Consider the following 26,260-nt stretch of genomic DNA (forward strand, 5'->3'; position numbering starts at 1 on the left):
ATCAATTATATCTGATATTGTGCAACTCGATACTAACGACTATAGCCGCGATCACGGGGAGACGATTTGACCCGGGCGGCAAAATTGGTACGGATCAGGTCCGAGTCAAATTGGCCTTAGAGATTGCATTCACACGCAAACCTCTCACTTGATACTAAACAAAGCGAAGTGAGTCACTACCGGAACCAGTTGACCCGCACCTGGTCCGACGTTTTTGGTCAAATTGGGCCCAGGTCCATTTTGAATTATAGGGTTAGGATTGAAACGTGATAGTATCTGATCACGGTAACTTTCACTCTTATTTTACTGTTAACAGTATTTATACTGTTAATCTGTTTTTATTCCTACTCGAGACTGATAAACAAACTGTGTCACCAGATGTGATAAGAGACCATAATTCAAAATACCGATTATAGAACCTGACCCTGACTGTTTTAGTCAAAGATTTAAAACAATCGGGTTGGTGGACAATATATTACTTTCGCCTCAAAACTTTACACCGGATTTATATACGAGATCACATTTAGACTCAAGTCACATCATTCTGTACTGAACTGAACTCCGATGGTTAAAATCTATAATTACCGAGATTCTCAGCAGGTCTATCGACGGTTTGCTCCTCGTCATCGCGAACATTTTCTGCATTTATTCCTGGATTACTCTGTGCCATAGTACCCAGTACTGAAAAACAGGATTTAGAATTCAGTCATTTTATCTCAACAAGTGCAGCACATTTTTCCTGACCTAATTGTTGTGTCCAGTATTTACACAATCAGCCTCTACTCATATTCAGACTGAAATTTTCTGTTTCCGCTACTGATAAAGGATAATAGACTAAACTTCAACATCTCCATCACAAGTTCGCATTTGGAACGTTAGATAATTTGACCTCCTTAGAGATTTCCGGCGACGTTACAAAACACAGTTGAAATTGTTTATTAGGTTTTTATCGTGTGAAAAACGCATTCAGATAACGCGCCGGGGTCGGTCATCGACTGAGATATCAAATCACAAGCCACAACAGGTCGCCATCCGCAAATCACTGACTTTATTTTCTAAAAATGCCTGAAGAATACTGTCTTAATTTGCTGGATTAGTTTTAAAGAGGCGCACACTCGACAATCTGACATCGAAATGTAACCAGCATCGGTTTCTTTCAAGGATTTTACGTAGAAAAAAAACTGTGTCAGCAAAAGACAGACTTATGTTAGATGTTGCAACGAGAAGACTTGTATCTTCTAAATCACTGAATACTGTTTTAACCTGCCGGAGGAAGGGGCGCATACTCGACAGTCTTACATTGGAATGAATGTAATTAGGATCAGTTTTTTCTTTCATGGATTTTAATGTAAAAAATAAATGATTCTAAAAGTTGATTTCATTGACATTCATTGCGCAGGAAGGGAAGCTGCTTTGTTAAAGTCAGGCATAAACGTGTGACTCAGTCACACATCTCAAAACTTTTCTCTGGTTTTATATACGAGATCACATTTTGACTCGAGTCACATCATTCTGTACTGAACTGAACTCTGATCTCAATAATTACCGAGATTCTCAGCAGGTCTATCGACGGTTTGCTCCTGGTCATCGCGAACATTTTCTGCATTTATTCCTGGATTACTCTCCGCCATAGTAACGTTTACTGAAAAACAACATTTAGAATTCTTCAGTCATTTCATCTCAATTTAAGTGCAGCACATTTTTCCTGACCTAATTGTTTGTAATACATCTATAAACAAGTTGACTATCCATTGTCAACTGCTGTTGCTGGCGCGGTAACTATCTCTAAATATTGGAATCGTCGGTCGATTTAGAAATATCAAATTAGAAACAATGGACCCTGTACGGCGTGGAATCAGAAATTGTCTTTACTGTTAAATAATCTCTGCATGACTAACAAAGATACATTCTTTTTGCGACAGCCGACCGAACTAACCGACAATGCGCCTAGAAATTATGACTCGAAGAATGATAAATTTATGTCGTTTTGTGTCGGAGACCTGGTATAAAATACATCAAGCTCCTAACCTTGTATTGTGTAGTTACTCCATAATTCTGTAGTGACGTAATAAGAGGGATGGGAATCGTTTAAAATAATAATTGCGAGTGAATGAACTACATGTATTATATATTACACGATAAAGATATCTATCACTGATGTCAGAAAATCTCGTTAAAATTATCATTAACTCTGAAACGCTGAGATCTAAGTTTACCACCAACGATTATGTAAACTCATACATTATCAATTTCGCCCTTGTGATGCAAAAGTTTAAGAGTTCTACTTTTTTGCACTTTTTTGTTGTTTAGATATAAAAGGATGTAAGGTTTTAACCTGATAAACTCTAGATATAAAACTAGTCTCATTCTGTGTTATGAACCGACGCCCCCCTCCCCCCCTAATCAGAATCGCGTTCTGTTCAAACACAATTCCGCATTCACTAAATTGACTAGAATATTTCTACAGTAAATTAAAGATATTTAGGCCAAAAAAAAAATTATGTTTCTGGTCAGGCCCTTCTGCACAAAATGATGTGTTTAAAAAAAATCCTACTTTGACTATCGAGTGTGATGGATTAGTCGACAGGAACAAGTCCAAACGCACGTACAGTAGCCGGCCCTTGCAAAATTGATATCTTTTGGTTTTTATTCACTATCAGACGAGCTCAGACCACTATTCCAAAATCTTCTATATCCTATAATAAAAACAAGAAATTCGAGAGTTTAGTTCATATATAAGCGCGTAAATTCAGGGGAAATCCTGCTTATGGCTCATAGGCCAGCATCTTAGCTACGCATTGAAGTGGTTTTCGCCCCACATATCCAACCTAACTTTTGAAATAATCAAACCTTTAGAAAGGAGGGGTATCCCAGTACAGGTATGCCAGTACATCCGAGCCAAATATCTAAGGGAATCCCCCACCGTGTTTGGTACCCTTACTCCAAGCAAAAAAAGTCCAGGGAATCCCTTATTTCATCATCGATCTGTCTCTTTCTCAGGATCAATGCAGGGGCGTAGCCACAAATATTACCGGACATATGTCGCACCAATGATTGAAAAACCCATTATGCTAAAACGTCATAATAAACGTTATTCTGTATTTACATTGGGGGGGGGGGGTATCAAGTTCTTTTGAAGATGTCAGTGGTGCTAATACAGAGGCGTTGGTAATGAGATTTTCGGTGTAGGCCACATCCAACCCAGTGACTCCAGCGAGTTTTGTTTATAAGTGTTTACGGTATCACATCTGGACCATGAACCTGATCTCACAGTATCAAAGTTGCCGAATTCAGATCCAGCCTACCACTTGTATCGAGGGGTACTCAGGTTTGCCCTTCTAGTTTTCTAGTTCGTGATTTTGACAGGCTCTTGTACTAACATGAATGTTTTATTGCGGGCAAGTATTCTGGAAGTAGTATAGAAACTTCAAGGGAGATAGACTTTAAGCCCCAAATATGCTTAAAGATTGCATCTTAGAACCTTGAAAAATCAAAATTTTCTGGGGAGTGCCCCCAGGTCCCCCGTTTTGTGCTATAACCTTGAGATAACCTTGGCTTAGAGGCATTGATTATATTATCTACAGAAAAATTATTCAAATATGAGCTCTCAGCCATCAGAACGCATCTCAGACGTTTTAATGTTCAAAATTTTCTTGGGGGAGGGCCCCAAACCCCCCTACAAGACATCGCGATGTGCGCTCCCGATTGTCGCGCCATTTTGAATTTAGGTGGCTACGCCCCTGCCTGCAATGGAATTCATTATAAGATAACCGAAATTCGTTTTCTATCCCATTCGCAGAAATTATTGCAATATTTATCGGGGACCTCTTCTTCACTCTAGGTACTATTTTTAGGCCAATTGTGGTCTGATACCGGACAATAGCAATGAATATTTGGACTCATATGAACCTGTTTCGTTTGACTGCTTCTGCGTGAACACTTCTACGGTTTTACTTCCGCGTTTGAGCGCATCGCTCACTAGATGGCGCTAGCGCACGGTGCGCGAATTTCGGAGCCGATTTTCTTTCCGAAAAAACAAATTCCGACGGGGGTTCTAGATCGACCGCGCGCGCTGACCAGAAACAGCTGAATGCAATTTTTGTTTGCCCTTATATAAATAGTATTTACCTCTTCATCTCAAAGACGACTAATTACTACCCGATTTGAACTTGGACTCATGTGAAGAGCATAAAATAGAGTCTTGAACTAGGGATAAACAGTAATGGGCTAATCCAGTTAAAAAATGGCAACGGAACTATTGCCACCAGAAAAAATGCCACCAGAAAAAATGCCACCATAAAAAATGACACCGTTAAAAATGCCACCAACGACTTTTAACCACATTTTTTCAACAGTTTAAAATGAACAAATGATGATAATAAAATTCCACAGTTTATGTTCAGACATTTCCTGTCCAGACGTTCAAAATCACTACTTTACTACTGATCATGAATTTTATTTTAACTAGGAATAGACTAATAATATTATGTTATTAATAATTAGAGTTAGGTTTAGGAGTTAGGGTTAGGAGTTAGGTTTATGAGTTAGGTTTAGGAGTTAGGTTTAGGAGTTAGGGTTAGGAGTTAGGTCGAAATTTAATTACGGAGAACTGAGTGAGAAGAGTAATTATAAATGATGATAATTAATAACTAAGTGAGTGAGTAGATAATTAATTAATTAAGGAACAACAAACTAAAACAAATCAAAGAGAAATAAATCAAAATGAAACTATATCAAAGTAAAATAAACAGATGGTATCTAAGAGCAACGAATAACAAGAAATGGAAGTCCGGTTACAATGAATAACAAACGAAATTAGGTTCTGTATCGGGACATGAATCCTAGATCGCGATTGAGGCCAAGATTAACAGGATCACCGCGTTGAATAAGTTTTTGTTCCATGATTTCGCGCGATTGTTTATTAGAAGTGTTCATTTTATGTAACGCGGTCACTTTAAGGTTACTGATGGTGTTGTTCGGAAGATTGAAATGTTCGCCGATAGGTTTATCCATTTTCTTGTGTCTGATATCAAATTTGTGACCATTTAAGCGTTGACGTAATGTTTGTCCAGTTTCTCCGATGTAGATGGTTCCAGGGCTAAACAACGTTGGTGGAGTCGCATGTGCAGGGTTCAGTGACTTTGAGTTGTTGGTTGTTGGTTGCGGTGACGGTCGGTGATGAGTTGATGAGAGGGCAGAGTTGACATCTAGATTTATTGCAGGGGCTCGTGTATTTGTTATCTGAGTCTTCTACGGTGGATAGTTTGCTGCTGATGAGGAGTTTTCTAAGGTTAGCTGGTTTGCGGTACGCGATGACTGGTCTCAGTGGTAGTATGTCGCGTAGATTATTCGACTATGGGTTGGAGATCTGATATGATTCGTTGGATTCTGCGCAGGCGCGGACTGTAGGTGACTGCGATGGGGATTCGCTCAGTTTCTCTAGACGTTGCGGATTGGAGTGTTGTTTCTCTGGGTATGTGAGTAGCGCGAGTGATTTGTTGGTCGATGATTTCAGGGTTGTACTGGAGTTGGTGGAACGCATTTTTCAGTTGTTGAATGTGTTGGTCGCGGTCTTGAGTGTTGGAGCAGAACATTTTCTTCTCACAGCATCGGCCCAAAAAATGCCTTTTTTCGTTTTACTTTTCATGCCTTTTAAATTGGATATGGTGCCGCCCCGTTAACTGTCACGGGGACCTAGGGTTGACCAGTAACAGTGCCCTTTTTCATGAGATCATCCGGAATTTGGGCCCTTTGAAACAAATTGTCATCGTATAATAGGCCCATACAAAGTGTGCTTTTATTTGTCCTTTTTACTTTATGTTCCCTTTTCATTGGATATGGTGCCCTTTTTATCTGTGTTCACCAATCGTCTCGGGGTTGATTTTGTTTTCACAGAAATCTAATGCTTTGATTTTAAAAGGGTATTTTGGAAATTCGTATCCTTCCTTCCGGAAGGCATGGAAGGTAAGCTGGATGCGACCCTGATCCGCACGAATCATGAATTCAACTCAGATGCGGATTGGTCGACGACCTTTTCTTGGTTACATCGTTCTCATGTCTGTGATAAACGGGTCTGGAATCTACTGTACTGTGTCACTGGTCTGCTTGTCTTGTTCACGTTAGGAGCGTTCCTGATAGCGATAAGTCGCAGATTCCGCAGTTTACCTCACGCTATCTATCCGATCGCTTTGTGTCTCAGTGATTCCTTGCACTTTATCAAATTAACACTGATGCCTGTTTAACAGTTCGTTCTCTTTCGCGATAAAGGCGTTCCTATATTCATCACGAATTCACTGATCAGTTGTCAAATATATGATCTGTGATGTCACTTGCAGGCTGTAATAGTTAATCGAGACTCGGAGCCACGGCACGAAATTTGCGGCGCTCAGATTGTTCGAATGCGTCGATTTTATTTCGGGGCCGTAGTTTTAGGTGTACAATCAAAGAGAGTTGACAAATTTGCAAACAACACAAACACCTGAATACGGACCACGTTACGCCCCCTAGTGGACGATAAAGTATATAGCGAACAGAGAAAAGAGGTCAGAAGATTATGTTGTATCCACTTTTTATACGATTAGAATTCAATTCCTTTAGGAATTAGCGAAATATCGGAAAAAAAACATCTTAGTTAGGACAACAAACTCCCAAGAAGGCAGTGCAACATCTGGTGTCGCAACAACCACCAAACCAATATGTGCCGGTTTTCCCATGACATTGACACGGAGTTCCTCTCTTTTCAATCTGAATTTCTGTAAATAGATTGATCTATATTGATTTAACTTGTAAGCAAAATATAAACTCGTGTTTTAAAAAACCTAACGAAATAACTTCAGTTGCCGCGACAGAAGCTCCAACGACCATAAACAAGGCCAAGGCGATGAACAGAGTTTTAGTAAACAATCTGAAAGTGAATTTGAAATGTTGAAAATAGCCACTGAGATATAACACTGTAACAGTTACTAGAATGGTCGATTTAATCCTTTCGTTATTCGCACTTAATTCGCAAATTTTTACCGTCAAAAAAGTGAAAATATTGTAAACAGATAAAATGGGTACTTGTTCCTTATTGGAACGGAATGTTTAATATAAGAAACGAGTAACTTACTTAACTGCGGTTTTGTTTTGGTGACAAATCACGGATTTATACGAGAAATTCACAAGCTGGAATAGAAACAAATAAATCCGAGATATTTGGACTGATTTCCAGCAGTCATCAAAAATATTCAATACATCTCTAATTGATCATAAAACCTAGCAAAATTTAACAGAATCAAATACACAATCCTACAAATAGAAATAAGTTTTGATATTTCAAAAATATTTTATCATTTCTCTCTAGAAACAGCAACAAAATATCAGATCAATGTTGACTCGATGATTCAACAGCATCAAAATTGAACTTACCTTCGAATACAAACGATTCCAAGTCGATGATATGTTGATGAAACTGATTGGTTTATATTGACTGTGTCCGCACCACCCGCCTCTCATCTCAAACTGGGTGAAATTATCAAAGCAGAAATTTACAATCGATCCTTTTTTGTCGAATCAGAAATTGAAAAAGTGAATAAAATCACGGGTTTTCTGATATTTTGAACTCCTCGTGATTTGAACTGGAAATCAGAAGTGTTTTTAATTTTTCAGGGATTTGAAACTGTGTTCGATGTTTGAACTGTTTATCTTGTAAATTAAATAAACTCATCTCCTTCCAATTAAATACATAAAAACATCCAATAATAAATTTTCTTTGACAAAAAATGTGGAACTCTGGATTTTGTGTTTCACACTCAACGCTACAGAATAAATTCGATATCTTCCGATACAGATTCAATGACCTTCAGTAGAAAATGAGAAACATCTCGTGAAATGTGTCAAAATGTCCACGTGACGCGTGGGTCCCATCGAAACCGGTTTCATCTAGTTTACATTACGCATATTTCGTACCAATTTGCCAATCATCGACGAGTATGACTAATTATGCGTCCTATCATTAATGAGGATGTTTTGGAAGGTGGACCCGGTTTTAGCGGCAAACTCAATTATTCAATTTTCAAATTAAATCATTTTGCTATTAGAGATGTGTGATTTATACCGATATATACTTCATGCAGTTCAGAATGGATTGATATCTTCACTAGAGTCACCGCGCAGTTTATAGAGCGAAGATGGATTATGACCAGTGACCCCAATAGTTAGATAATAATATGAAATATGAAGCTTCATTGTGTTCGACAATTCTTGTCGTTCGCGCAGATTATTACATCTGGGTGTCTTGTATATGTTCGCACCTGGAGGTTATCGCGATGGTGTATGGTTTACCAGTCTGGACAGTGAGGTGCTCAAACTGTCTCCCGTAAACAATTAGACACCTCTTGTGAACATATTACGATTTATTCTGAATGTTATCTCGCTGAAACGAAAGATAAACCGTTCTCAAAAACTGAGCCGTTACTGGAAATTCAATGGAATTTGAATGTTTTCTTGTTCAGGATTTATTTGGAATGAAATCGCGCTCAAACTAGTTCCGGATTGATATAAACTGTGCTCAATAAACTGAACTTTTATCAAAAAACACAAGGATTCAAATTGACTCAAGGATAATCATTCATACATTACACACACAAGATTGGATAAACTGTAAGTTAGAAAAAACATTAACAGCTGAAATTATGTTTTATAGGTTTAGTTAGTTATTAGGAACTTACTCGGTGAGTTAGTAAGTTAAAGAAATGCATGAAAATTAGTACAATTTCCAACGAAATGTGTAAGTTTAAGTAAAGGAATTTGGGTGCTATTTGCAACAGGGTCCTGTGGAGTCTCTGGGTCTCTGGTCTTGCAGATAGAGAAAGCTGTTTGTTCATTTCGATGCCTAATATCTTTATTTTCACTAACGGTTTCACTAATGTCTCTGTCGGTCAAATAGATAAATAACAGGTTAGCCTGGCTGTATTGCGCAATGTTGAATTCAGTTGTACATGTATCATCATCAGGGTGACCGAAACCGGTTCTGTCCAGTTCAGGTCATCATTAGCTATGCGCGCCACTTGACCAATCAGAATTACTTATTGCGCCCCGCATCAATTATGTGGCCAATCGCCGGCCGCGATGACCAGCCGCGCACGAGCCGAGTGCAAGGCGAGCAAGGAACCCGCTTCATTAGAATCCGTCACAATCGCGGTTTAATTTACATCATAGAACACGAAATTAAACGATAAAAAAACAATTCAGAAACGATAAAACTGATACGGATAAGATGAACGCGATTGTTAGGTGAGTTTGTCGAGATTTCCGCATCGCAAATTTCTAGATATTTACGTGAAAAAGTAAGTTGATTTTCACACGTGTGAAACCCAGCAATGTAAACGGCATATAAACTTCTACTCGTTACTTATAGACTATTCAGATACAAGGGTAGATGCAGGATTAATTTGCAGGGGGGGGGGCAACATACGTGGGGTACCTTTTCGATTACAAGGGGCACTCCCCCCCCCCCCGTAAAGCGAGTGCAGTGAGGCGCGAAGCTGTGAGGGGTTTTTGCCCGGGAAATGAATTTATCGGTATTTCGACTATGGTTGTTTGAATTTCTTCTTTGTTTTATTTTTCAGGCTTCACGGAACTTGGAATCGATTCAATCGAAGTTCAATTTAAATCAGGATTATTGCGATATTACAACAAACTGCGCTCATAACAAACTGTGAACTATTATAAAAAACACGAGGATAAAAACTGACTATAATTCTGAGGATCCCTGGATTCATACATTACACACATGATTGGATAAACTGTGAGTTAGAAAAACATTAACAGCTGAAATTATGTTTTATAGGTTAAGTTAGTTATTAGGAACTTACTCTGTGAGTTAGTAAGTTTTTAGAAAGGCATGAAAATTAGTACAATTTCCAACGAAATGTGTTAGTTAAAGTAAAGAAATTTGGGTGCTATTTGTATCAGGGTCCAGTGGAGTCTCTGGGTCTCTGGTCTTGCAGATAGAGAAAGCAGTTTGTTTATTTCGATGCCTAATATATTTATTTCAGGATCCTGTATTTTACGCTTCTATTTCCAGGGTTTCTCTCTATTTTCAGGTGTTTTCCTTTTATTTCAGAATTTCCGTTTTTTCTAATCTTTTGTTTTATAAGAAAACGACTTTCATGTAAAAACGTTTAGTTGAAATAAAAATGACAATTTCAGGGTCATCGCTGAGACAAGACCCCAGAAGACTAGGCCACAGAGTACGTGTCTTCACCCCCAGCACACAACAGAGTGGCCCGATTCAGGTGCGGCCTGTATGTTCTATTTCAGTGTGAAGAACAAGACCCCCTAGTCACAGAAGATTGAATCTGAAGTTGAATGATGATGACAGAGTGACTGAAGAATTCCGGTGTGACCTGTATAACATGTCTCTATTTCAGTATCCCCCTCCCTAACCCCTAAACCCGAGCCCGAATAGGTAGGCCGAATATATAGGTTAGGTTAGAATAGTTAGTTGATAGATCTTTGAATTAGAACATAATTTCAGCTGTTTATATAAAATACAGTTGTTATTTCAAGTGGAACTTTTTAACAATAAAAGTTGCATTTATTTACAATTGAACTGGATTGAAAATGTTTGACAGTTTGTGAGTTAAGTGTGATTTGATTAAGATGAAGAGTTGAACTGTTGAACTCTACTTCTTATAAAATACAAATGACATTTGCAACTGGTTTCAGGTTCAGACAGCACCCCCCACCCGGTCGGGTCCTATTCCTGAGGTACCTCGGTTTCTGGTTTATTTGGTTGAATTAATTTACTGATTTTGGTCGCGCTGTTTTTGATGTCGATATTTCTCGCGTATATTTTTAGGAGACGCGGTTTTTTTAATTGATGATTCAAATCATTGAACGATTATTATATTTAAATCATTCACACCTTGTTATTTTGAGGTCTCCTATCAAATTAATCTCGTAATAGAAGCGGTTGTTTTTGTACCAGTGAACATCAGTGTTCTATTGCAAACATAGAAATCCATTACATAAAACAGAATTAGATTCATCAATTTATTACAATTATTCTATATGTAGATTATAAATGTTGGATGTGGCTACGAACTTTTTAAGTCATCAGTTTGAAGTCATTTCGTGTTGTTTTATTTTCCTCACGCCGATTCTAGGTAGGTCTCTGTGTATTGTAATTTTGCGAGGTCTGTTCCTCCAATTTCACAACCTTCTCGTTGTCGATAAAATTAAATTTCAAAGTTTTAAAATTCACTGTTGAATTCGTTATAGTTGTGACGATAAACTCAACCAAACGACCATTTCAAATTACGTAACTGAATTAGAAATAGGCCTGAAACAAACTAAGGCTTCGATGTAAATGTAACGACTTATCAAAATGATATTTAATTTCACTTCTTTCAGGTTTTGGTGTCTGTGAAGAGTTCACATGCTACTCATTGCTTCCTCGTAAGATGGCGGATGTTTATAGGTTATAGGATGGATATTCTCCTCCTCCACTAGGAGGCGCTGTAGGTAAGACGCGGTACAACAATGTTGACAAAATAGAACAAATTCAGCTGATAATTCTTGATAGCGTCGATAGAAGAGAAAGTTTTTAATTTATTTCTGGCGGTGGCAATTTAGATCAGGTCTGATTAGAAACTGTTGTAATCAGAGAATAATAGCTGGTAGTCAGCGAAGAGTCACCACATCTGACTGGTCACCAGTCACCGAACCTGACTGGTCACTGGTCACCACACCTGACTGGTCACTGGTCACCACAACCTGATTGGTCACTGGTCACCACACCTGACTGGTCGCCGGTCGCCACACCTGACTGGTCGCCAGTCACCACACCTGCTGACTGGTCACTGGTCACCGCACCTGACTGGTCATCAGTCACCACACCTGACTGGTCACCAGTCACCGCACTTGACTGATCGCCGGTCACCACACTAACCAGACCAACTTACAAACTCGGTCAGTCACTACTGATCTATGGCCCAGTGGTCAACATGCTCGGCTGGTATACTGAGGATCGCAGGTTCGAGTCCTGCTAGGGTTAGGATCGAACTAGGATTAGGGTTACCAGAGCTAGGGTTAGGGAGATTTCAGAGTTATTTCTGTTCTTCCCAGCATGTCGTTTTGGTGAAGAAGGCGTAATTCATTACCGGGGGCGATCGGGTCTGATTAGAAATTGTTGAAATCAGAAAGATCATAACTTTTTGATATTTCACAAGCAAGATAAACTTGTTCGACTTTTATAAAACAGAAGTAGACCGTATGACGTAAACATCAAGCGATTGAAATATTCACTTAACTTTTATTTAGCAAAAAATCCTCGAGATGATTTTGTTTGCTAGATTTAAGTTGTTCAATTAAACAACTTAGTATTCAAAAATGATGGTAGTTTTGTTTTTATAATTTTCAATATAAATGGTGGGACTTACTTTTTAGAATATTTGATAACGCAATCGATGCTTCAAAAAATACCGATAGAAAAGGAGGAATTAGATATATTTATTACATAATTACGTATAATTTTCTGACCGATTAGAGGGATTGAGATCGGCCCAAGTGGAATTCTAATATGAGGAGCTAACTAAGGGCGATAGCAGCGGTAAATATCAGTAAAAATGGATGTCTAATAAAAGTTTATCGCAGTTACCCGAATATTTTAAAATCTGTGTTTAATTCTATCGTTGCGAGGAAAAATGAAATTGGTTTTTTCAAAATGAAAATTGTGAATGATTTGAAATGCGTCGTTAAAAGTTGGTTAAAACGGTTTTTGGGAGAAGGCTATCAATACTCACAGTGATCAGCTTAGTCGCGACCCGGATCACAGTTGTGTCGTCTCTTAGTCGCGACCCGGATCACAGTTGTGTCGTCTCTTAGTCGCGACCCGGATCACAGTTGTGTCGTCTCTTAGTCGCGACCCGGATCACAGTTGTGTCGTCTCTAAGTCGCGACCCGGATCACAGTTGTGTCATCTCTTAGTCGCGACCCGGATCACAGTTGTGTCGTCTCTTAGACCGGGCCCAGTCCATATAGAAATGGAAACTTGTGTAAGATGAGACCGGGCCCAGTCCATATAGAAATGGAAACTTGTGGTCCAATCTCCTCACAATGAAAAATGCCCAGCTCCAAATAAACACCACACAACAATCTGTATAAACTAGATGACACAGTCTTTATTTTCAGCAGAATATATTGGGCTTGAGGGCACCATCTTTTCCAAGTAACAACTTTTCCGTACCCTTCTTTTCACAAAACAAACAACACTCTCCACCATCAAACACCCTTTTCCTCTTAACTGACTCCATTCAGCTGCATTCATCCATGGCAAAGATTTGAGACATGATTTCAAAACAACACCCATTTAATTGTCGTTTCCAAGGATATTTTGAGCAAACCTAAATTTGAATCATTAGCTGCAAATGAAGTCATGCTCATTTCATCAAAATACAATGGATTTATACGGGATATGATGATTCCAGAACTATTTATTAGTGGTCGGACTACTAGATTTTCATTTTATTTAAGTTGTAGCTTTTTTCTCTGCCCAAAAACGGGTAGGGCGACCCGGAAAACATAGGAATCGATACCAGTATCACTTTTCTGCGACAACTCAAGATCGGACTGTAACCAAAATAATTTCATAGGCATTTTCCGCCTTGGTTACCATGGAGACAGTCAACAATGTTGGAGTACAACCTTTAACAATATGTGCTTCCATGGTAACGGAGTTTGTTTGATGTTGATGTCCCACAGCAACAGGAAAGTCGGTTATCCATTTATCCATTAATTGAATCTAAATCTATGGTGTCATAGCAACGACGTTTCAACAATGATGGTCATTATGATTCGTCATATGAAACACGGGTAATAAATGAATTATGTTATTATTTAGTTAACTAAAACTGATTAATATAATTCCCGTGTCTTTGCATTAACAGAAATTTTCAGCCCTGTGAACAGCGCCCAGATTAGGTTGCTAGGCAGCAGCCAACAATATATGATTTTAAACGTTGGATTCCTGGGTTTGACAAAACATGTATAAGCGTATATATATATATGAAACCATACTCTGCTGACGCGCAAAAGGTTAACAACCTTTTAAGGTTAATTTGCAATATATTTGACGATTTTCCTTCCTAACGAATACCTCGTATTTAGCGCCCCCTATAGGCCGAAAGTGAAAAATCACATAGTGGCAGACAGGTGTTTCAGGGGGTGGGGGGAGTCTCACCTTTCATTTAAGCCCGGGTGCCAAGCTCTACCCAAAAATGCCCAAAGATTGGTCTTGGATAGCTGACTATATAGGTTGAGACCTTCTCTGTCCCGTACAGTGAATAAACATTGGTTAACAATAAAATAGACACGAAATACACAATTATATAAACAATTGACTACAGCGAGCAAGATAAAAATGGTGAATATCAGATTATCTGCATTTGTTGAGATTTATTGCCATGGTGACCGCAAAATGTTTGATTTTCTCATTCGGAAAATATGACTGTGGATCATGGAATTCGGGCTCGAATACTTGTGCTGTCCAAATCAATGTTTGCAGTTGCGCCCTTCAGACGTGTGGTTTTAATGATCCTACAGTAGGAGGTAAAATCTTTGGATCAATTTTACCTCCCATCTCAACTACGGTATATTAGTCATGTTCGATGTTATATTCAAAATGTACCAAATAATGTGGAGAAGATGTTTCAAGAAAAAGATGGTTTAAAACCTGTGAGGCAACTCAAATATATGCAACAACTATATTTGCCGAAAAAAAACACACACAAAATGAGAAAATCAAAGATTTGCGATTGCCATGGCAATAAATCTCAACAAATTCAGATTTTTTTCCGAGATAATCTGATACCGCGTGTAAAGTTTACTTCAATTTCCGACAATAAGATTTCACACATATATAATGTGAATTCCAAAATCTAGGCCCCAATGACCATATGGTCACTTTTTGGAAATTTGGATACAAAACGGTTGCTATGGCAACGACGGTAACAATGAAAATTGGGCAGCGGTCATTTTCGTGTTCAGGGAAGTCCACTGAACTACCCGACATGCGGGCTGCCAAGCTGTAACATGCCATACATAACAACCCACAATTCAGAAGATAAGCTCTAGGATAAACTGCGGTTTAATATCAGTTCAGTTTCTGTTGTGTTTCTAGAGAAGTGACGTTTTACAAAATGCGCGTTAGTCGATTGAATCTTATAAATCGATGAATCTACTTAATTTGCGTCACTGAGCTCCGATATCGATGATATATCAGATTAATCAGATTCATCTGATGAATCAGATGAATCAGATGAATCTGATAATACAGATGCTGGGTAGTAAACCCCTATTATTACTCTCAGTCTTTTATTGAGTTTTTTAAGTTCTGATATGATGTAATCTCTCGTCGTATCGGGGTCGGTGCTCCAGCAGCGGATATACAGGTCAGAAAGATGCGGAAGATTATTGATTAATTCGACGATTAATTTGCCGAATAAATCGATATCGTGCTGTGTATTAATCAGCGCGAGTAAACCGTGAAACTTTAAACAACGAATTGATGAGACGTGTTTTAGTTGTTTAAAGATGCGATTGTTCTGTTCCGGTCTATCGAGACGGCTATCAATACGGACTTGTATCAGCTGATTTACCGCATCTGTTGATAGATACCGAACAAGTGCGTCAACATCAGCTTCTGAACACAACACTATTTCTAATACAGTCAGCCGCGGCAGGTGATCTAGAACGCGGTGTTTTGGTAAATTAGATCCGTTAATGACAAGACGTTTTAGTTTCTGCATTGAACCGACACTATCACTCATTGCTGCACATTGATCTGTCGTTAGTTCGCGCAGTTCGCTCAGTTCGAGCAGTTCGCGCAGTTCGCGCAGTCCGCGCAGTCCGCGCAGTCCGCGCACTCCGAGCTGAATTGTTTCGATGTCTGACGATTTTATCGTGTTGTTTAAATCATTCAATTCCTCCGAACCGATCAAATCTTTATCGAATATTACTCCAAAAAGACATAAGGTTTTCAAACTCGGAATGATGTTTATCAGCCCTCTGATTGTATTTCTATCGAGCTGATATTCCCACAGCGATCTGAGATATAGATGTTTTATGGATGGATACGATTCGTGAATATTGACTAAAATATAACCTAAACGTTCCGCACATATACGAGGATCAATAATCAGACTCTCCACTGTATTGTGTGTGTTAGTATCAACACTGATCAACCGCGCGTCATATTCAGTGTTAATCTCGTGACTTGTAATAATCCATTCATTATTGAGTTTCTTGTAACATTCACAAATGTCGTCGAGGTATCTACCTCGCCGCACAAACCAGTTTATACTGTTGCTCTTCTTACACATAGTCAAACACTGATCGGGTTTTGATGACCCGTATGTATCTAATATCATACCGTGAAGACTAGTGTTACTCGCTATGGCTGTTTCTAATACGCGGTATTCGTCGGGTTTCAGTATCATATAACCCTTTATGTAAACTAGCTCGATCTGACATTGTTTGTGTTCGAGTATTTTTGCGAGCATGTTTATCCACGATCTGCTATAATATGCAGATACGAACAACATTTTCTGCATGTAGTGAACTATTTCACAAATGGCGTCGTCCGGCCAGTCGGCTTCATTCATGCAGATTAACAACTGATCAGATAAAACAGTTCTTTCGGATCGGAGTTCGATGTAGCGTTCGTAATCGGGGATGAGCGCCATATCTGCCGATTCCCTAGTAACCGTAACCAAGGACTCTAACCTATCCACTATTGTGACTGCTTTTAAATGTTCATCTATTAAAGTCTTGAAAAGTTCACCGAGGCCGCGGTTATACTTGTAACGATACAGCAGCCCTGCCATGAATCTCGGGTATAATTCACCATATTTCACAAGTTCGTCCGGTAGTTGTTCAAACGCGCATTTATTCCAGGGTGTTTTCCAGGGTATTTCATTACTGTTGTTGAATTGTACGACCGAGTGTACCGCCGCCAGAAATTCGTGCACAGATTTGTGTATGAACCGCAGCTGGACGGAGCGGTCTGATTTCCGTCGCGGCGACACCTCTTTGCATGTCAAAGCCGTCCTTTTCGATTCGTCGAGTTCAAGACGACTTTCGGTGAAGCTGTTTTGATGCTCGATGAGCGTCTCATACGCGACTTGACAAATTTCTTTAAGCGCTTCGGAATTTCCGATATTGCGGAAAAAACATTCCTTCGACAACTCGAGGCCCTCGCGTTTACTGATTAGAAAACATGTCAAATCGATGTAGATATCGGTGAGTTTTGATGGTATCGTAATTTCTTCCTCGTCCATATACAGATAACGAAACATAAGTAGTATCAGCGGGTTGTAGTAGATACTGTTAAATAAAGGTGACGCTGCGTATCTAAGCTTGTCGAATAGCTGATATGGATCGCGCTTGGGGAATTTTCTCTCCAGAATTTCGATGACTTCTTTCTGTTTGAAGCCGGATATCGATACAACAGTGAATTTGGGATCAGTGACGATCATGCTGCCCCCGGACTCACGTGTTGTTATGACGATATGCGCTTTCGGTAATTCATTGGTCACGTGTACGATGTCTTTCTTCGCTTTATCACTTTTCAACTCGTCGAAGCCGTCTAGAAAAAATATCGATTTTTCTGCATTTTCCCGTAAGAATCTCTCAAAACCAATCAGCAGATTCTCTTCGATTACTCGATATAAAAGATTTTTGTAAATGTACTTATAAATACACGCGTTATCAGCGGGCAGTTCATTTAACGGTATATAGAATAACATAGGAAACTTTGCTACAAACTCCGTTGTTGATGTTGTCCAGGTTAACACTTGATTAACTACCTGAGTAGTTTTACCCATACCGGGTTCACCTACAAGGCACACGGGTTTCACATCACTCTCTTTATAAGTGAAAAGTTTCTCGAAATGATCGGGTAAAATCAATGACTGCTCCTCACTTCCTTCATTTTTCTTCGGGTTTCGTTTTTGGGCTCGAATTTTCGCGTTTTCTTGGGTGAAGAAGTCGTTTAAATTGGTGACTTCATCGCTCCACGAAACCTCTTTGTAATTTTCATCATCGATCATTCGTTGATACGTTTCTTTCAGGTTCTTCTGAACTTGATCAACATCTGTAAAAATAAAACCAGTTTGAGATTTTTTTAGAATTTCTATGGCGGCTGATTTTGCCTCCAAATCATAGAATCATAGAAAATGTCATGAGCTTAAATTGAACAATTGACCGCAGTTACAAAATATGCCTAGGTACCAAGGAACTAATGAGTTCTTCTGCTATTCAACGCCCCCTAGTGACCTTAAACAAAAACCAACGATCCTGAAACTCACCACAATCATACATCATGTCATGAGCTAAAACTTTGCAATTGATTGCGGTGGCAAAATATGCACCAGAAAGAATCTTTCTGTGGGGTCGGGTTAGCAACAAGTTCGATCAGAGACATTCAAGGTCCCATCTACACGAGTGGAAAAATCCTTTATTTTCAATCTGCACGAGGAAAACATTTCCAAAAGTCACCTTTAAAAAAGTCGGCTTTTTCACCTTTTTTAAAAATTATACTTAATCTAAAGATAAACGGCTTCGTTGATTTTGGTGAACTTCACGTGTTACTAAAACGAGGGCGATATCATCACAGCTCCGCAGTAAATACTGCAAACTACGCCGCGCATCAATATGGAATTTTCAGCACAGGACAAAATGTTTATTAATCTTTCTCATCTTTCTCAGAATTTCAGTTTGAGTCAATCGGATGACAACAATTCATTTCATTTAGTTCTTAACTTTTGAAATGAGGATCGGAAAAATGTATTAGTCACGTGATACACGATGAACCGGTTTTCTGAACACAAATCTTCGCTGCTTACGCGCATAAGAAGTGCCGGTTTTATGTCCTTGCGCAGGGAAACCAAATATACTTTGTTAATTTAGATTTCATCAAGAAATTGTTTCTAGGCCTGGGATATACAATACACTAAGTAGCAGCACACCTCAATGAGTATGAATTACTTTTTTTAGAAAGGCCGATCAGCCATATCGGTGCGCAAAAGTAAAGGGATATCCCGATATGACATCAGGCGGGAAAATTATTATTATTTTACAGAATTCTTTCAGAAATAAATTCATTTGTTCTTTCAACAAACCCAGGGAAGTGCAACAAATTTCCCTGAACTAATTACAAAGCTACGTATCTTGTGTCAAATAACAGAAAAAATGGGAAAATGAAGTCGAACCACTAAAACATCGTGGTCGGCGTTGCTACGCGACCCGACCACAAAAATGAAATCAGTTTGAGATATTTTAAGCCGGGTGTAAGTCGGTTGCGACGCGATAAGTCTTTTTGCAGTTGCCAGGCGCCATTTTTGGGTACCCACCGGGTCCGCATTGTTGAATTCTTGTCCCAATTTTTCCCCATTTTAATTTTTCTTATTTCGTTCATATCTCTGGATTGGATTAAGATAGAAACAAAGTAAAAATATCGATGAACTCAGCTGATAATTAACTTTTCTATGATATCACTCATTCATAAATTTAAAGCAATAATGCGCGCTGGTGAAGTTATAAACATTCATATCCTCTTCCCGATAATTCAACTTGAATTTTTGCTCATCTCATTCAAAAGTTCGTAATTCTTACAAATCTTAATCTACATTTTCATTGTTCAATTTTGAAGGCAGGGTCTGGACTACCGATTCCCAACCCCGAAGTCTGTCCTTGTTTTACTAGAACTGCCTATATATCTTTATTTGCCATTTTTTTCAAATGGCTAAGTACCCTTATTTCCATAGTTATTGATTTCAATAAAGCAGGGGCCGGTAAAATTGTGAAATTTCCTGATATAAAGAAACGATCGTACTTGCGATTGTCACGTGGTAACTAAAATTGGCACCAAACCACGCAAAGATAAAAAAAGTTTCGAATTTCTGGCCTATTAGGGAAAATTGGGTTTCAACACAGCTATTTAGTAATAGTCCTTGACTTAGAGCTAAAATAACTGGTCTTTATGGTCAAAGCAGCTTGAAAACAAATGAAAGAGATTAAATTCTCGATAAGAAATTCTACGAATCCTTCAAAAAAAATTATTTCAAAACGCATCTCACAACTATTGTGGGTTCGAATCCCAGTATTACTGGATCAAATCGCGCATCTCCCAGTCACGAGAGGGCGTAGCCGCAGGCTTATTGCGACGATCGCGTCGCAGTAAGTAGAACATGTGCGACTTGCTGCGACTGGCGTCGTTAAAATTTCTATGGTCGCTGATTTGGTCTCAAAATTTCCGGTCGATTGAGAAAAATTAGCTAAAAGAAAATATTTGTTACAGCTTGTTCGAAAACAGCTTTTATTTGAGCGCTCACTGAAAAAAACTTATAGGTCCTGATATCAACGAGTTGATCTAAGCAAATCAACTTTTAAATCAATTCATTGATCGCGTTTACAAAATATGCAGAGTTACCAATATAAATGGAAAATTGTATTCAATTCAATATTTAATTCTCCTGGTGGGTTGAACAAAAGACCGAAATTCCATGTCCTATGACATTGCTGATAACGACCAAATATCAAGACTAAGTTAAAATCACTCACCCACTAAGTGAAAATGACATTTTCCCCAAAAACACCTCTTTTCATATGTGTGCAAGAAATTACGTTAAAATTGAATGATGAAAAAAACCTGTCTGATGTGTCAGGAAATCCCTTTTTCAAAAAATACCAATCACAAATTCCAACAGAAAATACCAAACAATTAGGAAGCTACAGGTCTCGGAATTTAGACCAAAAATAGGTACAAAAAGGTCTCAGGACGGCCATATTGAGTCCGATCGACCAAATTTTAACTTTTTCTTATGCTGATGTGCGCTGTGGAGATATATACTTATAAAAGATAAAGGATATTGATTAAAGTCATTCCAATTCCAATATTTGATGAATTTTCATTATAAGTAATCTGTTTATTATTAAGATTGAAATTATGTTATTTTCGTTTTTCAATTCTCAAGTTAATCAAATCATTGTAACCTTTAGAAAGTATTAAATCATCATTTCTTTCTTTAAAAGGAGTTTCAAGAATATTCATTATTTTTTCATCTAAATTACCTTTATAATCTAAAACTGTATTGAATATTTTAGGATTTCTGGAGCCATTATGGAAAGTATCTATTAGTTCAGTAATTAAATATGTTTCATTTAATAATATTTGATTAATTACAGTAATTTTATCAATTTTATTTCGTCTTCCATAAACTAAATTTGTTGCTGAGATATAATTTTTAATGTTTAACAATCGAGGAATTCATGCCTGAAATGTGGCTATAAAAACTGATCGTATGTTTACTAGATTTTGAGTAGGTGTCAGTCACAAGTTCTTCCAATAGCAATAAATATGTATGAACTGGCTGCCTGTCAGCCATCTTGATCGTGAACAGGGACAATCCGAAATAACTGGATTCCATCTATGGACGAACGGGCAAAAAGTGAAATCAACAGCCAACTGGGACTAAAGTCCCAACTGGGCTTAAACAATCGTACGCCACCTGGTGGATAGAATGTCTTGATATAATTTTCTATTATTTTAGTTAAAGATTTAGAACGATCTTTAGAGACATGGTCAAAGACTTCGGACCAGTCTTATGATTTAGGATCACATTTGGACTCAAGCACGAGTTCTGATGGTAGAAATCTATAATTACCGAGATTCTCAGCAGGTCTGTCGATAGTTTGTGTATCTCCAAGGTAAACATTCATCGTATTATTGCCACCCATTTGAACCATTGATTCATTTACATTCACTTTATTTACATTACTCTGTACCAAAGCACCACAAACTGAAAAACAGAATTTAGAATTCAGTCATTTTATCTCAACAAGTGCAGCACATTTTTCCTGACCTAATTGTTTTGTCCAGTATTTACACAATCAGCCTCTACTCATATTCAGACTGAAGTTTTCTTTGTTTCCGCTACTGATAAAGGATAATGGAATGTAGGAAAAAAATGGCCAAGGAAAATTTATGAGAACTACTGACAATGTTAATAAAACATTAAGCCTTCAAATTAATGACATCTTATATTTTTCATGGGGCTTAAAACAATTAAAATCGGTATAAATGAGATCAGAAATTTGATTAACTTACATTTCATTTCATTACAGGATTGCTACATTGGAGAGTGATTGAATCCTATGTCTGAACTCAACTAACCCATGATGAGTTCACTCCTACATGTAGCAATCCTCCACCTAATATCAATTATATCTGATATTGTGCAACTCGATACTAACGACTATAGCCGCGATCACGGGGAGACGATTTGACCCGGGCGGCAAAATTCGTACGGATCAGGTCCGAGTCAAATTGGCCTTAGAGATTGCATTCACACGCAAACCTCTCACTTGATACTAAACAAAGCGAAGTGACTCACTACCGGAACCAGTTGACCCGCACCTGGTCCGACGTTTTTGGTCGGGCCATTTTAAATTATAGGGTTAGGGTTGAAACGTGATAGTATCTGATCACGGTAACTTTCACTCTTATTTTACTGTTAACAGTATTTATACTGTTAATCTATTTTTATTCCTACTCGAGACTGATAAACAAACTGTGTCACCAGATCTGATAAGAGACCATAATTAAAAATACCGATTATAGAACCTGACCCTGACTGTTTTAGTCAAAGATTTAAACCAATCGGGTTGGTGGGTCCATTTTGGTACTCAGAATCTTTAAAGACAATATATTACTTTCGCCTCAAAACTTTACACCGGATTTATATACGAGATCACATTTAGACTCAAGTCACATCATTCTGTACTGAACTGAACTCCGATGGTTAAAATCTATAATTACCGAGATTCTCAGCAGGTCTATCGACGGTTTGCTCCTCGTCATCGCGAACATTTTCTGCATTTATTCCTGGATTACTCTGTGCCATAGTACCCAGTACTGAAAAAACAGGATTTAGAATTCAGTCATTTCATCTCAACAAGTGCAGCACATTTTTCCTGACCTAATTGTTTTGTCCAGTATTTACACAATCAGCCTCTACTCATATTCAGACTGAAATTTTCTTTGTTTCCGCTACTGATAAAGGATAATAGACTAAACTTCAACATCTCCATCACAAGTTCGCATTTGGAACGTTAGATAATTTGACCTCCTTAGAGATTTCCAGCGACGTTACAAAACACAGTTGAAATTGTTTATTAGGTTTTTATCGTGTGAAAAACGCATTCAGATAACGCGCCGGGGTCGGTCATCGACTGAGATATCAAATCACAAGCCACAACAGGTCGCCATCCGCAAATCACTGACTTTATTTTCTAAAAATGCCTGAAGAATACTGTCTTAATTTGCTGGATTAGTTTTAAAGAGGCGCACACTCGACAATCTGACATCGAAATGTAACCAGCATCGGTTTCTTTCAAGGATTTTACGTAGAAAAAAAACTGTGTCAGCAAAAGACAGACTTATGTTAGATGTTGCAACGAGAAGACTTGTATCTTCTAAATCACTGAATACTGTTTTAACCTGCCGGAGGAAGGGGCGCATACTCGACAGTCTTACATTGGAATGAATGTAATTAGGATCAGTTTTTTCTTTCATGGATTTTAATGTAAAAAATAAATGATTCTAAAAGTTGATTTCATTGACATTCATTACGCAGGAAGGGAAGCTGCTTTGTTAAAGTCAGGCATAAACGTGTGACTCAGTCACACGTCTCAAAACTTTACACCGGTTTTATATACGAGATCACATTTTGACTCGAGTCACATCATTCTGTACTGAACTGAACTCCGATGGTTAAAATCTATAATTACCGAGATTCTCAGCAGGTCTATCGACGGTTTGCTCCTCGTCATCGCGAACATTTTCTGCATTTATTCCTGGATTACTCTCCGCCATAGTAACGTTTACTGAAAAACAACATTTAGAATTCTTCAGTCATTTCATCTCAATTTAAGTGCAGCACATTTTTCCTGACCTAATTGTTTGTAATACATCTATAAACAAGTTGACTATCCATTGTCAACTGCTGTTGCTGGCGCGGTAACTATCTCTAAATATTGGAATCGTCGGTCGATTTAGAAATATCAAATTAGAAACAATGGACCCTGTACGGCGTGGAATCAGAAATTGTCTTTACTGTTAAATAATCTCTGTATGACTAACAAAGATACATTCTTTTTGCGACAGCCGACCGAACTAACCACCAACGATTATGTAAACTCATACATTATCAATTTCGCCCTTGTGATGCAAAAGTTTAAGAGTTCTACTTTTTGCACTTTTTTGTTGTTTAGATATAAAAGGATGTAAGGTTTTAACCTGATAAACTCTAGATATAAAACTAGTCTCATTCTGTGTTATGAACCGACGCCCCCCTCCCCCCTAATCAGAATCGCGTTCTGTTCAAACACAATTCCGCATTCACTAAATTGACTAGAATATTTCTACAGTAAATTAAAGATATTTAGGCCAAAAAAAACATTCTGTTTCTGGTCAGGCCCTTCTGCACAAAAAATCCTACTTTGACTATCGAGTGTGATGGATTAGTCGACAGGAACAAGTCCAAACGCACGTACAGTAGCCGGCCCTTGCAAAATTGATATCTTTTGGTTTTTATTCACTATCAGAAGAGCTCAGACCACTATTCAAAAATCTTCTATATCCTATAATAAAAACAAGAAATTCGAGAGTTTAGTTCATATATAAGCGCGTAAATTCAGGGGAAATCCTGCTTATGGCTCATAGGCCAGCATCTTAGCTACGCATTGAAGTGGTTTTCGCCCCACATACCCAACCTAACTTTTGAAATAATCAAACCTTTAGAAAGGAGGGGTATCCCAGTACAGGGATGCCATCCGAGCCAAATATCTAAGGGAATCCCCCACCGTGTTTGGTACCCTTACTCCAAGCAAAAAAAATCCAGGGAATCCCTTATTTCATCATCGATCTGTCTCTTTCTCAGGATCAATGCAGGGGCGTAGCCACAAATATTACCGGACATATGTCGCTGCACCAATAATTGAAAAACCCATTATGCTAAAACGTCATAATAAACGTTATTCTGTATTTACATGGGGGGGGGGGGGTATCAAGTTCTTTTGAAGATGACAGTGGTGCGTGCTAATACAGAGGCGTTGGTAATGAGATTTTCGGTGTAGGCCACATCCAACCCAGTACTCCAGCGAGTTTTGTTTATAAGTGTTTACGGTATCACATCTGGACCATGAACCTGATCTCACAGTATCAAAGTTGCCGAATTCAGATCCAGCCTACCACTTGTATCGAGGGGTACTCAGGTTTGCCCTTCTAGTTTTCTAGTTCGTGATTTTGACAGGCTCTTGTACTAACATGAATGTTTTATTGCGGGCAAGTATTCTGGAAGTAGTATAGAAACTTCAAGGGGGATAGACTTTAAGCCCCAAATATGCTTAAAGATTGCATCTTAGAACCTTGAAAAATCAAAATTTTCTGGGGGAGTGCCCCCAGGTTCCCCGTTTTGTGCTATAACCTTGAGATAACCTTGGCTTAGAGGCATTGATTATATTATCTACAGAAAAATTATTCAAATATGAGCTCTCAGCCATCAGAACGCATCTCAGACGTTTTAATGTTCAAAATTTTCTTGGGGGAGGGCCCCAAACCCCCTACAAGACATCGCGATGTGCGCTCCCGATTGTCGCACCATTTTGAATTTTAGGTGGCTACGCCCCTGCCTGCAATGGAATTCATTATAAGATAACCGAAATTCGTTTTCTATCCCATTCGCAGAAATTATTGCAATATTTATCGGGGACCTCTTCTTCACTCTAGGTACTATTTTTAGGCCAATTGTGGTCTGATGCCGGACAATAGCAATGAATATTTGGACTCATATGAACCTGTTTCGTTTGACTCTGCTTCTGCGTGAACACTTCTATGGTTTTACTTCCGCGTTTGAGCACATCGATCACTAGATGGCGCTAGCGCACGGTGCGCGAATTTCGGAGCCGATTTTCTTTCCGAAAAAACAAATTCCGACGGGGGTTCTAGATCGACCGCGCGCGCTGACCAGAAACAGCTGAATGCATTTTGTGTTTGCCCTCATATAAATAGTATTTACCTCTTCATCTCAAAGACGACTAATTACTACCCGATTTGAACTTGGACTCATGTGAAGAGCATAAAATAGAGTCTTGAACTAGGGATAAACAGTAATGGGCTAATGCAGTTAAAAAATGGCAACGGAACTATTGCCACCAG

General features: G+C 38.5%; 1 protein-coding gene across 5 annotated transcripts in view; it reads right to left on the reverse strand.

Annotated features, from left to right (window-relative positions):
* Window positions 1-25,914, reverse strand: part of LOC141914657 (uncharacterized) — a 36,294-nt gene extending 10,380 nt beyond the window's left edge. The window contains exons 1-5 of one of the 5 annotated variants that reach the window (XM_074805910.1): window positions 25,900-25,914; window positions 23,833-24,684; window positions 22,862-22,957; window positions 21,708-21,842; window positions 13,156-18,136 (exon numbers count right to left, since the gene is read on the reverse strand). In XM_074805910.1, coding sequence (XP_074662011.1) covers window positions 15,267-18,136; window positions 21,708-21,842; window positions 22,862-22,957; window positions 23,833-23,917 — 3,186 coding nt within the window. In that variant the 5' untranslated portion in view covers window positions 23,918-24,684; window positions 25,900-25,914 and the 3' untranslated portion in view covers window positions 13,156-15,266. The other 4 variants (XM_074805909.1, XM_074805912.1, XM_074805913.1 and 1 more) reach the window with 4 other exon arrangements.
* Between the last annotated feature and the right edge of the window lie 346 nt (window positions 25,915-26,260).

This window comes from Tubulanus polymorphus, unplaced genomic scaffold (assembly GCF_964204645.1).
Source record: "Tubulanus polymorphus unplaced genomic scaffold, tnTubPoly1.2 scaffold_66, whole genome shotgun sequence".
NCBI classification, from domain to species: Eukaryota; Metazoa; Nemertea; class Palaeonemertea; order Tubulaniformes; family Tubulanidae; genus Tubulanus; species Tubulanus polymorphus.